The 15,043-nt window shown below is 37.5% G+C and overlaps 1 protein-coding gene across 1 annotated transcript in view; it reads right to left on the reverse strand.

Moving 5' to 3' along the window:
* Nucleotides 1-15,043, reverse strand: part of KCNH5 (potassium voltage-gated channel subfamily H member 5) — a 302,235-nt gene that overhangs the window by 272,250 nt on the left and 14,942 nt on the right. The window contains exon 2 of the mRNA XM_019833104.3: nt 2,051-2,174. Coding sequence (XP_019688663.2) covers nt 2,051-2,174 — 124 coding nt within the window. The remainder of the gene's footprint in view (nt 1-2,050; nt 2,175-15,043) is intronic.

Consider the following 15,043-nt stretch of genomic DNA (forward strand, 5'->3'; position numbering starts at 1 on the left):
CTCCTTAATATTCTAATACAGTTTCCTGCTTTTGTACTGTCCTACAGTTTTTGTTTGTGAGTGTAGACAGATTCTAGCACCAATGAGGGAGGATGGGTGGCAACAAGTCTCCACACCAACAAACAATTCTTGGGACACCAGCTGGTTGTATCACCAGCTAGACCCCAAGACCTGACCTTTACTGCCCACCTGCTTATATGCACCGAACTTTGTCCCACATTTTTCCTTAAGCTTTTCTTTCCAGCTTATCTCTTAACTCCGGCAAATGGGAAGTGAAACCACCCTACTAGTGACAGCCACTGCCCTGACAAGACCTCCAGCAGCCGGGACGGCCTAGAGCATTTGAGCTTAACCTCAGACTCACACCTGCACAGATGGACCATGGAGTGACCTCTAGAATGACCGACAACTACATTTAGCTCATTATAGTATAAAATCTCCACCCAAGGAGGACCACAAGGCTCATCTACATAACATACAACGTGTGGACAGGCATGTTTCCTTAAGATGCATGCACGATGTTATGCCCGCTTCTATATACAATGACAAGGCTTCCCTGTCTAAATACTCATCCTAATCCTAAATAAAAGGAATCCATTCACCCTTGCTCTGGGGAGGCTTTGGAAGCCATTCCCCTGTATCTCCTTATTTGCTGCGAATAAAGTTTTGTTTGCACGACAACTCCATCAGGTAGTTTCTGACTCACCAAGGAGCAAACTCATGTTGGTCCAGTTACAGCTGTCCTACAATTCAACTCAATTCCGACACTACCTGGAGATACAGCATAAGATTCAGTCCTACAAGACCACCCCCCACCCCCCAACTCCAGACACCAATTGAAAGCACAGGTTGGTACCTGTATTTCAGACCTACCAGCTACAGACTGGACGTTTCCGCAACCTTCGTGGGTTTGTTTAATTTGCTAGAGCAGCACACAGAGCTCAGAGAAATCTTTTCTTTACTAGATCACTGGTTTACTATAAAAGGATATAACTCAGGAACAGCCAGACCAGAGATAGATGCACAGGCAAGGTATGGTGGAAAAACAGAGTGCCATCTCCAGGTGCGCTGCTCTCCCAGGCCCTCCACACTCTCACCAACCCTGTCCTTTTGTGTGCTTGTGGCTGCTACACTACACAGTCCAGACTGATTAAATCCCTGACCATTGGCAATTAATTCAGCCTCCGGGCCATCCCTTCCCTAGAGGCTGAGAAGTTGAGGAGCAGGAGTACTGAAAGTTTCCACCCTCCTAGCACCTAGATGGTTCCCATGGCAACAGCCTCCACACTAAGGTTACTTAAGGGCCTTCCGAAAGTCGCCATTAACATAACAAAAGACACTTTTATTTCTCTGATCACAGAAAATTCCAAGAGTTTTAAGAGACCTGTGCCAGGAACTGTGTCAGATACCAAATATATATTTCCTATTATAAACCACAACATCACAGTGAGTCTAAGACAGGAGCTTCCCCTTATCTGGGGAGGATATGTTCCAAGACCCTCTCCCAAACCCCTCCCCCAACCCCTGTGGATGCCTGGAATTGCAGATAGGACCTAATACTGTATAAACTGTTTTTTCCCTAGACATACATACCTATGATAAAGTTTAACTTATAAATTAGGCACAGGGAGAGATCAACAACAGTAATAATAGAATAGAACGATTATAACAATATACTGTAATAAAAGTTATGTGAACGTGGTCTATCTCTCTCCCAAAACACCTTATTATATTGTACTCACCTTTCTTGTGATGATTTGAGATGAGAAAATGCCTATATAATGAGATGAAGTGAGGTGAATGACATTGGCATCTGGAGGTAGTGTTAGGCTACTCTGGACGTGACATTGCATCAGAAGGAGGAGCATCTGCTTCTGAAAGTAGTTAACTGGGGGTAGTAATACACCATGGGAAGCACGAAACCACGGGAAACAAAACCTCAGGAAGGAAAACCAGGGACAAGCCGGGGACTCCTGCAAGTGTAGTCATGAATCACAGTCAACATTTAGTTACACTTCAGAGAAGATTCCTGAGCTCTTCTAGGACCTACCTGCAAGTGCTGCTTTTCTGCATGACGTCAGCTCGATGATAGCCAGAGAGTTTGCAAAAACCGTCATTACTATAAACTACTGGCCAATCCACAATCTGGGCGTTTCCCAGTAAGAAACTCGATTCTAAAGAAGAAAGAAGGAAAAGGAAGTTTTTTATCTGCATTTAACAATGTACTTCTTTCAAGGAAATGAAAAGACAAATTCATAGATAGACCAACGCAACAATGGTTTGTTGTGGTACCAATAACAAAACCTATTCTGGAGATTGACATAGTCAGTTCGGTGTGATTATCAAATGAGATCTGCAATAAGTACAAGATTTGCATACAAACAAAAACCCCATTGAAGAGAAGCCAGTTTATAATACCTCTTTGCATTCAAGTATATTCTAAGCTATGAAGAACAAGTATGATTAATATTAAATAAAAGTTAGTGACTATAATAATTACACAGATTAATTTATTAAGACAAGGGCTACAGTCACTTCTCCACAGACTAAGAAAATGAACTCGATAATATTGAAGCAAACTTGTATGACTCCTCCAAAAATTCTATTATAATTTTGACATATAATTTTGTCCCTGAGATTGATCTTGAGAAGTCTAATTTAAAATAACAGAAGAGTCTTTTTTTAAATAAAATTATTCAAAGATATTCTTTTCAACCACATTTTACACAGAATTTGGAAACTATCATTATTCTAAATAAAAGGAACATCTCTGATCTATTTTACATAGAGAAGTGGTTTTGCATTAGGTATAAAAATTAATACAAAAATAATATCTTTTGGTATCAACCTTGATTGAAAATCTAACAGTTTTAGGCAGCACCTTTAGCAATTTTGTAAATCAGATGATAAATATGTTAACATTATAGTGAAACAAAATTAGAATACTATTAAAATATAGAAATAAAATATTTTTTAATGTTTATTATTCATTTTTGAGAGAAAGACACAGAGTGAGAGTAGGGGAGCAGCAGAGAGAGAGAGGGAAACACAGAATCCGAAGCAGCTCCAGGCTCCGAGCTGTCAGCACAGAGCCTGACACGGAACTAGAACTCACAAACCGTGAGATCATGACCTGAGCTGAAGTTGGATGCTTCACCAACTGAGCCACCCAGGCACCCCTAAAATACTATTTTTAAAATAAATATTTTAAAAGAGTAAATTTTAGGGGCATCTGGGTGGCTCAGGCAGTTAGGCATCTGACTCTGGATTTCAGCTCAGGTCATGATCTCAGGGTTTGTGAGATCGAGCCCTGCGTTGGTCTCTATGCTGACTGTGTGGAGCCTGCTTGGGATTCTCTATGTCTCTCTCTCCCTCTCTCTCTCTGCCTCCCCGCCCCCCAGCTCATGCTCACGCTCTCTCTCTCTCTCTCTCAAAAATAAACATTGAAAAATAAATAAATAACTAAAATAAAAAGAGTACATTTTTAAGGGAATACTATAATTCAAAAATTCAAAATATCTACCAAAGAAATCTCTCTCGAACTCATATTCAAAATAGCATACTAAAAAGAGAAATTAACTTATGATTTTAAGACTTTAAGCTTAGGGGCACCTGGGTGGCTCAGTTAAACATTGACTTCAGCTTGGGACATGATCTCATAGTTTATGGGTTTAAGCCCTGCACTGAGCTCCCCACTGACAGTGCAGAGTCTGCTTAGGATTCTCTCTCTTCTCCCTCTCTCTCTTTCCCTCCCCCACATGCACTCACTCTCTCTCTCTCTCTCTCTCTCTCTCTCTCTCTCTTGCTCTCTCTCAAAACAAAAAAAAAAATAAACTTAAAAAAATAAATAATAAAGACATAAACAAATTGAAAGTGAAAGTGTGGGGAACATACACTACACAAACACTAAGCATAAGAAACCCAATGTGGCTATATTAATGCAAAAGACAAGAATAATAGAGATGAAAAGGAACAATTAATAATAGCAAAAGGGTCAATTCATTAGGAAGACATAACAGTCTCAATTGTATATAAAAGTATGTATACAAAAGTAATGAAAGAGCTTCAAAATACATGAAAGATAAAAATGACATAACAAAAAAGGAGAATTCAACAATTTCACAATAAAAATGGAATGTTTACTCTCTCCCACATCAACTGGCAGAGCAACCAGCTGTAAAAATGATTGAGGATATAGAATATTTAAACACTATCAACACTATCAACTAACTCTAGCTAACTGACATTCATAGAATACTCTACAGAATGCTACAGAATACACATTTTTCTCTAGTGCACGTGTAACTTTTACCCAGACAGATCTGATTTTGAGCCACAAAAATGAAGTCAATAAATTTCAAAATATGGAAATCACAGAGTATATAGTCTCACCTCAAAGCAATTAAATTAGGAATGAGGTGGGGTTTTTTTAATTATCTAAAAAAATCTACACTATTGGATATTACCCAATTCCTTTCTAGACTGGGTCTAGAAGAAGAAATGGGTCAAAGAAGAAATCAAAAGAAATTGAGAGGATATTTTTAACTGGACGTTAATGAAGTAACAACACATCAAAGTTTGTGGGATACACTTGAAGCAATACTTAGGGAGAAATTTCTCATTTTAAATGTTTATATTTTTAAAAGATGAAAGTTTTAAAATCAGTTATCTAAACTTTTACATGAAGAAATTAGAAAAGCTATTACACCCAAATTAAGTATGAGGAAACAAAGACCAGAATGCAGATCAATAAAATAGAAAGTATTCAAAGAAAAGTGAAACTTGAGGTGCCTGGGTGGCTCAGTTGGTTGAGCGTCTGACTTTAGCTCGGGTCATGATCTCACAGTCTGTGAGTTCGAGCCCCATGTCGGTCTCTGTGCTGACAGCTCGGAGCCCGGGGCCTGTTTCAGATTCCGTGTCTCCCTCTCTCTCTGACCCTCCCCCGTTCATGCTCTGTCTCTCTCTGTCTCAAAAATAAATAAACGTTAAAAAAAATTTTTTTTAAAAAGAAAAGTGAACCTTGACAAAGTCAAAATTAATTCTTTGGAAACATTAATAAAAATGATAAGCCCCTAACAAGTCTGATAATTTAAAAAAAAGAGAATGAGAGAGTGAAAACACAAGTTACCAACATTAAGAATAAAAGAGAAGACATCACTGGATATATTACAGATAGCAAATGATAATAAAGGTATAGTGCAAACAATTTTTTGCCAATTAATTTTAAAACTTTAATGAACAAAATTTCTGAATAAGAAAAACACCTTAAAAAGCACAAAAAGAAATGAAAAATCTTAATACTTGCTATCTATTAAAAAGAAAAAACTAGCCCAGAAGGCTCCAGACTCAGTGAAATCCTTCAAATATTTAATTTTTTTGTTTATTTATTTTTGAGAGAGAGACAGAGTGTGAACAGGGGAGGGGCAGAGAGAGAGAGGAGACACAGAATTTAAAGCAGGCTCGAGGCTCTGAGCTGTCAGCACAGAGCCCAATGTGTGGCTCGAACTCACAAACGGGGAGACAATGACCTGAGCTTAAGTCGGACGTTTAACTGACTGAGCCCCATAGGGGCCCCCTTCAAATATTTAAATAAGACATAATACAAATATTACACACTCTGTCAGAAAGTATATGAGGAAATATTTCTTCACTTTTTTTAATTTATTTTTTTATTAAATATAGTTTATTGTCAAATTGGTTTCCGTACAACACCCAGTGCTCATCCCAACAGGTGCCCTCCTCAATGCCCATCACCCACCTTCCCCTCTCCCCCACCTCCCATCAACCTTCAGTTTGTTCTCAGTATTTAAGAGTCTCTTATGGTTTGCCTCCATCTCTCTGTAACTTTTTTTCCCTCTTCCCCTCCCCTTGGTCTTCTGTTAAGTTTCTCAGGATCCACATATGAGTAAAAACATATGGTATCTGTCTTTCTCTGCCTGACTTATTTCACTTAGCATAACACCCTCCAGTTTCATCCACGTTGCTACAAATGGCCAGATTTCATTCTTTCTCATTGCCAAGTAGTATTCCATTGTATATACAAACCACATCCTCTTTATCCATTTGTCAGTTGGTGGACATTTAGGCTCTTTCCATAATTTGGCTATTGTTGAAAGTGCTGCTATAAACATTGGGGTACAAGTGCTCCTATGAATCAACACTCTTGTATCCTGTATCTTAACTTGTTTTATGAGGTCAGCATTATCATAACACCAAAATCTGACAATGGCTGTTAAAAAAAGATTACTGACAAACAGATCTTAGGAATGTGGTTGCAAAACTCCAGAAGAAAATATTGGCAAATAGAATTCAGCAATATATATATAATAACCAAGTAGGGTTTTTCTCATGAATGTAAGGCTGATTTATCATTATGAAATCAATCAATGTAATCCATCACATCAATAGAATCAAAGAAAAAAATCATACGATTGTTTCTCAATAGATGCAAAAAAAAAAGCATTTGACAAAACTCACACTCGTTCATGATTAAAATCTCTGAGCAACCTTGGAAAAGAAGGAAACTTCCTCAAACCGACAGATGATACCTACTAAAAAATCTATAGCTAACATTATTCTTAAGGGTGGAATACTGAATAACTCCGCCCTTAAGATCAGGAAAATGCCAGGGATGTATATTCTCAATGCTTACACTCAACATTTTATTGGTGTCCCAACTAGTAAAATAAGGCAAAAAAAAAAAAAAAAAAAAAAAAAAAACAAAGTAAAAGGGAAAAAACACGAAAGATACAAATATTGGAAAGGAAGATATAATGACTTTCTATTTGCAGGTGGTATGATTGTTTACAGAGAAAAGCCTAAGGAATATTTAAAGGAACATCTAAAATTAATAAGTGAATTTAGTGAGGCTCCTGGGTGGCTAGTTGGTTAAGCATCCAACTTCAGTTCAGGTCATGATTTCATAGTTTGTGAGTTCGAGCTTGGTATCAGGTTCTTTGCTGACAGCTCAGAGCCTGGACCCTGCTTTGGATTCTGTATCTTCCTCTCTCTCTCTCTGCCCCTTCTCTGCTTGTGCTCTCATTCTCTCTCTCCACCCCCCCCCCAGAAATAAATAAACATTAAAAAAATAGTAATAAGTGAATTTAGTAAGGTTGCAGGAAATAAAGTCAATATAACAGTTAATTTTGTTTCTATATACTAGTATTAGTTGCAAAGTGAAAAACAATTTCACTTAGAAGGATATCAAATACTTAGAAATAAATTTAACAAAAGATGTGCAAGGCCTCTAGAATGAACACTAAAAAAATTCTCCTTAGTTACATTAAAGGACACTTAAACAAATGGAGAGCTACGCCATGTTCATGAATTGAAAGACTGGATATTTTTTCAGACATCAACTCTCTGCAAATTGATCTATAGATTCAATATAATCCAAGTGAAAACAGTAGTTGACAAAGTAATCATAAAATATTATGAAAATATGAATTACCAAAAATAATCCAAAATAAAATCTGAAAAAGAAGAACCAAGCTGGGAAAACATACAACCAATAAAGCAAATTAAAAAGTTCAGAGATAGACCCTCACAAAAATGGTCCACTGGTTTTTTGCATAGATGCCAAAGCAGTTTAATGGGTAAAGAAAGGTCTCTTCAATGAACTCGGATAAAACAACTGTATGTCCACATGAACAAAAGTTGAACCATCACTGCTACGTCACACCACACACACACACACACACACACACACACACACACCAATTTAAAGTGGGTGATAGACGTAAATACAAAGGTGAAAACTAAAAGGAAAACACAGGAAAAAAAAATATTTGCAACTTTAAGGAAGACAAGAATTTCTTAGATAAGACTCCTATAGCAATCACTGTAAAAGAAAGTGTTAATAAATACATTAGACACCATCCAATTAAAATCAAGTGCTCATTCAAGGACATTTTCAAAAAAAAAAAAAAGGAAAGGAAATCCATAGACTAAGAAAATATTTACAATACAGATATCTGAGAAAGAACTCCTATCCAGGACATACCAAAAAAAATCCTACAAGAGGACAAATGACCCAGTGAACAACATGGGCACATAACTCGAACAGACATTTCACTAAAGAAGATAAACAATGACCAATAACCACAAGAATAAGATGCTCACCATCATCAGGCAGCAGGGAAATACAAATTAAAAGCACAATGATGCATCACTCAACCACTAGAGTGGCTGTAAAGGCTAATAGGACAAAATGTTGATGAGAGTGAAACAATTGGAACTCTTTATAAAATACTAATGAGAATAGAAAATAGAACAATCACTTTGAAAAATAGTTTCTTGTAGAGTTAAATATTTAACCATGACCAAGAAATTTCATTCTTAGGCATTTCCTCAAGTGAAACAAAAACATATGTTAACAAAAAGACTTGTAAGGAAAATGTTCACATCAGATTTATTCATAGCAGTCAAAAATTGAAAACAAGGTAAATGTCCATCAGCAAGAGAATGGATTAAAAATTGTGACATAGTCCTACAAGAAAAGCCACTCGGGTCTAAAATGGAACAAACTACTCACACATGCAACAGCATGGGTGAGTCTGATAAACATTATAATGATAGCTAGAAGCTATCATTTCATTCATATGAAGTTTAAATACAGGCAAGGCTAATCTATGGTGATAGGGATCAGCACAATGATTGCTAAAGGGGATGGGAGGGAGACTGATAGGAAAGAGTCAAAAAGAACTTTCTGGGGGAGGTCATTGTTCTCTATCTTCATAGAGGTATAAGCTACACAAGTATACACATTTGTCAAAACTAATTGAACTGTACACTTAAAATTTGTGTGTTACCACTAATAAATTAATTCCCTCAAATTTAAAAGAAAACACATGGAAGAAGGAGGACCAAAGATTCAAAAGTTTTAGGGAAACTGTGGCATTTGAAATGAACCTTAGCTATGAGAATCGTAATACCTTTCCTTGATACATAGGGTGGTTATAGTAAAGATTAAAATGAGCTTATTCCTACAAAAATGCTTCATAAAGTATAAATAAATGCTTCTATAAATATATGACATTTTCATTTATGTATAGCATCAAGTATAAATAAATATAATATGATCACCAAAAATTAACTTTTCTCCTCTTAGCCCAGGCTGGAGTCTAATCAGTTTACTCTCGCTAATCCATATGCTGTCCACTTCATGATGAGGCAACAGTGGCAGTCCATTCAGCTACATGTTCTCCCTGACTCAACTGATCTTACTTTTGACACTAATGTTCACTGTCTCCCCTGAATTCCTGCCTCCATCATCCTACTACTCCTCATCCAAATATAGACTCCCAAGTGCTTACATCATCAAATTGCCTCTCAGATTTAGAAAGCCTTCTAAAATCCAGCTATACCCTGGGGCGCCTGGGTGGCCCAGTCGGTTAAGCGGCCGACTTCGGCTCAGGTCATGATCTCGCGGTCTGTGAGTTCGAGCCCCGCGTCGGGCTCTGTGCTGACAGCTCAGAGCCTGGAGCCTGTTTCAGATTCTGTGTCTCCCTCTCTCTCTCTGACCCTCCCCCATTCATGCTCTGTCTCTCTCTGTCTCGAAAATAAATAAACGTTAAAAAAAATTTTTTTTTTTTAAATAAAAGATTCTGTGTCTCCCTCTCTCTCTCTGACCCTCCCCCATTCATGCTCTGTCTCTCTCTGTCTCGAAAATAAATAAACGTTAAAAAAAATTTTTTTTTAAAATAAAATCCAGCTATACCCTCCCTACCTATACAAACATATTTCTCATTACTCCTAAAGTCTCTACTATTACAATTAAGTCAGTTTTCTCATTATGGCCCCAAAATATACTCACTCATGATGCCTATTGTCCACTTGAAACACTTTTCCCCCATCCCTTTACCTATCAAAACCTTTCAGAACCAGACACATTCTATGAGTACCACTTAGCCTACATCCCCCTCTGACTACCACCATATCTGTCTCCAACCCCTCGCTGGACAAACTTTCCAAAAAAGTTGTGTGTTCCCATTGGTTCCATCTTCTCAGCCCCTATTCATACAACTCACTCCTATCTAGTTCTTTCCTTACCACTCCAGGACAAACAAGATCACCAACAGCCTCTACATGTTACCAAATCCAAAGGATGCTTTTTATTCATCTCACTTGACAATTCAGAAGCCCTGGTAACCACTCCTTAAAATTTTTCAATCTCTAGCTTTCATAAAATGACTGTCCCCTGGTTCTCTGAACAGTCCTCCATTTCCTTTGCAGGCTCAACATTCTTTATCCAGTAAGTAGATACTAGAGTTTCTCCACATCAGTTCCTCTTATACTTCACCTGTCTCCATAGATTCCGTAACTCATTAGTTTATATCTTCAAACCAGACCTCTTTTGTAAATTCTAGATCTTGATATCCAAGTTGACATAGATATCCTCTAAGATATCTTTAGTGGACCTCAATATAATAGGCCCAAGACCTTTCATTCCCCCAAATCAGGTGCTTTTCCAGTGTTTCCTATCTTAGACAATGGGATCACCATCCATGCAATTACGTAAGCCAGAAATCTTGGAGCCATCTTTCAACATCCTTCTCATTATCCTTGTACTTAATCCATGACCAAATCCTATTAATTTTATGTCTTCAAATTTTCAAATCTCTCCATTTCTCTGGATCCTCGCTACCATCTCCCAAATCCAAGCTTCCATTATCTCTCCCCTAGATCACTCCAACAGCTACCTAATTGTTTTACACCAACCCTGAGATTTTTTCAATGGATTGTCCATACTGAAGCCAAAGAGGTCTTTCCAAAATTCAAATTGATTCATGTCCTCTACACTGATTTTTCTTATGTTTTTGTAAGCTTCAAGTTCTCTCCCATCATAGGGTCTTTTAACTTGTCATTCTCTTTGCCTAAACACCAGTCTTTTCCTTACTTATATGATTGATACCTGCAGTTAGTTAGATCTTAACTCAACTGTCATGACCTCAGTAAATCTTTCCCTGACCTTCTGACCACGTCATCCCTAATAGTTCAGACATAATGCACCTCTTCCTCACAGCCCTTATCACAGTTACAATTTTATACCTATTTGTGTTATGATACAATGAATGCATATCTGCCTGTTGGGCTGTAAGCTCTATAAGGACAAAGGCTATATCCATTTTGGTCCCATTTTATCCCCCTGTACCTAACATGGTGCCTAGCACATAGTAGATGTTTGCTTGTTGGTTGACTATTATCAATAAACACAGGAATTAATATATTCATGTGAGATTTCTTTATATAATTGATATCATGAAATTTAGTATGCACTGCCTCTCTAAATACTTTACATATGCTACTTTTTAACTTCTTGGATAATGTAGTCCTCAGGATTCTAAATTTTGTGCCTACTGTGCCCACAAAAGTTTCAGTATAGTAATTATTTATTGATTGAAATAATTGCCTGTATCCCAGGAAACAGAAACCAAAGGTTCTAAAAACGAACTACCATAAACATGAAAAGTCCTACTGAGGGAGGCTTTCTCTCCCCAAGAAACTAATCAAACCAGTGTTTTTCAAACTTTTTTTAAGTTGAAGCTCATAGTAAGAAATTAATTTTACATAGTATCTCAAAACATGTTTACACAGGTGCACACATGCACCTACACAAACACGTAACTAAAAAACAATTTCTCAGAAAACACTTACCATGAGAGGTCCTCTTTTTTTAACTCTATCTCAATTTTTTGGTGTGCTAGTCAGGACCCATTAAATCAATTTTATACCCTGAAGTAAGAGTTCTATTTCACAACACCCTAAACAGCCCCAAAGTCTTGCAGACCTCCCTCTGTCATAAACAGACTTGTTTTCAAGACATTTGTTAGGCTTTGGATTAGGAGCTCTAACTGTTCCCAGTTAACTCTGCTATTAAAAATATTAAACTGCTCCCATCATACCATTTTCAATAATGAGAAAATTAAGACTCCAGCTCGGAAGGGCCGAGCTATGATCATTCATTTATTGTTGATATATTACTTCACTTATACTCTAGTAACTCCACGGAATAACAAAATCAAAGCAACCTTTAGCAGAGCCCAAACTCTGTGCTAGGCATCGGGACAGATCATCTACCCGTTATCTACAGATTATCGTACCCGTTTTCTCTAATCTGGAAAACAACTCCTTTCTGTGATGAGTCAGACACTCATCAAGACCAGATTCTCCAGGAGCAGCAACTACAACAGAGGTTCCCTACATTCTAATTCTTGACTGAGGTATTTGCAGATTCAAACTTTTTTAGGTAGAATTGTGTCTTTTTTTTTCTTTTGCTGGAATAGAAAAGTAGGAAGTCTAAGAATGAAGTCCTAAATCAACTCACGGGAGGGAGGATTAATTGTCATATTAGCTTGAAAACAGAGTTGTTCAGAGGAAAAACAAAACTCCACAGAAATTGGAATCAATCCCATTTTTCATAATATATACTTGATTTTAACCAATAAACATAGGATATGGACTATTCAGATATTTACCAGCTACACATTTGAGTATTCGCTTACAGATTCAATCAGACCTGACAACTCAGAAGAGTTTTTTTAAACCAACTTAAAGATTAACAAATAGTCTAGGGAATATGGCGTCCATTCATCTTTATGCTTCAAGTTTGATATTATCCATTTAGACCATCAGAGCGTGAAGTAACTCTGTGTTCACTAGCCCTTACCTCAAGGTCTTAACAATTGCACATTAGCGATATGTGCTCTGGGTTTATGGAGGACAAGCATAAGAACTGCTTTTCTCATTTCTGAAGGTTTTATAAAATTGTAATTGAGAAAATAGCCACAGTGCTAGGTACTTCATATAACAAGTTATCAACTGGTAAATATTCATAACAATCAAATTACCACAAAGAGCCCTGTTCCCAAACTTTCTGCCAACACTCAGATCCCTTCTCAATACTCCCAAGGGAGCTACTCCAGAAAACCTGGGGAGTTTTTATTAGGTTATTGGTTTCCTCACACACAAGCTGGAGACAGCAATACCTACCACTCTGGGTAGTTTATGGAGATGAACTAGAGTAATGAAAGAAAAATCTTTATAAACCAACTATTGGAGCAAAAAGCCTTTATTAACTAATAATTGTTATTATTTATTATGTACAAGATTCTTGTACAATTGTGTCATATATGCAGACAGAGCATCCTATGTGTGAGTTCTGCATATGTGTGTACAAGCAATGAACTAGAAAAAGGACATAGATATTTAAATAGTGACCCTGCAAACCAGAACCTATAAAAATTGTATTTATCACTGAAATACACTAAATACACTAAACTACAAAATTAAATATTAGGAGGAGAGGGGTGGGGACAAAAGAAGGGGAAACAGATTTCCTTTTCATGTCAAAGGTTAAATTAGATGAAAACTGATAAATACTAAATAGACTGTCCAGGATCTTCCTTGGGATATTTGTCTATTTGTTAATTGAAATACAATTTGTGAATCTGAAACATTCACACAACTGTTCCATTTCCTATACTCATAAAAATTATTGTTTTAGTGAATGTGAAATCTGGTATTATTAACAAACATTAATAACAGGATAGCAAATTAATTAAAATTGTTTCCTGAAAATTTTTAATTTCTTTTGGCTTTAAAACACGGTGGAGTGGGGTGCCTGGGTGACTCAGTTGGTTAAGCGTCTGACTTTGGCTCAGGTCATAATTTCACGGTTCGTGGGTTCAAGCCCTGCATCAGGCTCTGTGTTGACAGCTCAAAGCCTGGAACCTGCTTCGGATTCTGTGTCTCTCTCTTTCTCTGCTCCTCTCCCATTCATGCTCTGTTTCTATCTCTCTCAAAATAAATAAACACCTAAAAATATATATTTTTTAATGGTGGGGAAAGCAACCTGGCAACCGAGAGATAACTTCTCCACAAAGGTGATGAGTTGCAAATCTTGAAAGTGAGACCAGTTAAGAAGTTTTGGAAACACAAAGCTATTAAGTTAATTGCTCAGAATTCTTGGTGACCACCACCATCCTCATTGTTCTGGACTGAATGTTTGCGTCCTTCCAAAATTCATATGTTGAAACCCTAGCCCTCATGTGAAGGCATTAGGAGGTAGAACCTTAGGGATGTGGTTAGGATTCGAGGTCATGAGGGTGAAGTCTCTCATGAATGGGATTAGTGCCCTTGTAAGAGACACAAGATAGTCTGCCTTCTCTGCTGTTCTCCACGTTGTGAGGATACAATAAGAAGTCAGCTGTCTGCCACCAGAAAGAGAGTTCTCAGTAGAACCCAACCATGCTTGATCTTGGACTTCCCGCCTCCAGAACTGTGAGAAATAAAATAAAGAAGCCACCAGATTTATGACATCTTGTTAGAGTAGCTCAAACAGATTAAGATATTTATCAACCAGTCTTGCTAGGGAAACCAGTTCTGATTTGTCCTCACAACCCTTGGCACACCAAGAGCCATGAATTCTGGAAAATTCAACCTTCTTGGGATCCAGACTGTTTCAGTCCTTGAAGATGTTTGCATGCATTTCTTGTCCAAATGATTCAAATACGCACTATGTTCCTGCATGAGGGGCCTAAGAATCAGGTCATTATCTCTACTGGGTGGTGGCAGTCTAGTACAGCATTTCAGAAGCTGTAATTCTACACATGAGCAGATTCTCAAGAGAATCCCTGCAAGAGGCTAAGCCTTGAAACATCTCCTATTCTTTTAAAGACCATTCAGTGTTTTCTCAGAGATAGACATGAAATAAAACAAGCACTCTTCCCTGAAGGGTTAGAAGGAGGTCAAAAAATAAATCACAAGACCCTGATTCACAATGGCCCAGTAGGAATCATTATGAGTTGCTCTCAATTTTGATTCCATATTTAATGGGGATGAAGATTGAGGAGAATTGGAAGGGGCCCCAGGAGTTACTCATTCCAGGCCTCACCCCTCAAAGATTCTGTTTTAATAGGTCTGGGTGCGATCCAGGCACCGGTATTTGTTTTTAAATCTTCTGAGGTGGTTCTAATGGAGCCAGAATGGCTACTGCAATAATTCCCAAATACTGGCGGCTGCCATAGAATCCTGTCATGAGTGT

Source organism: Felis catus, chromosome B3 (genome assembly GCF_018350175.1).
Source record: "Felis catus isolate Fca126 chromosome B3, F.catus_Fca126_mat1.0, whole genome shotgun sequence".
Classification (NCBI taxonomy): Eukaryota; Metazoa; Chordata; class Mammalia; order Carnivora; family Felidae; genus Felis; species Felis catus.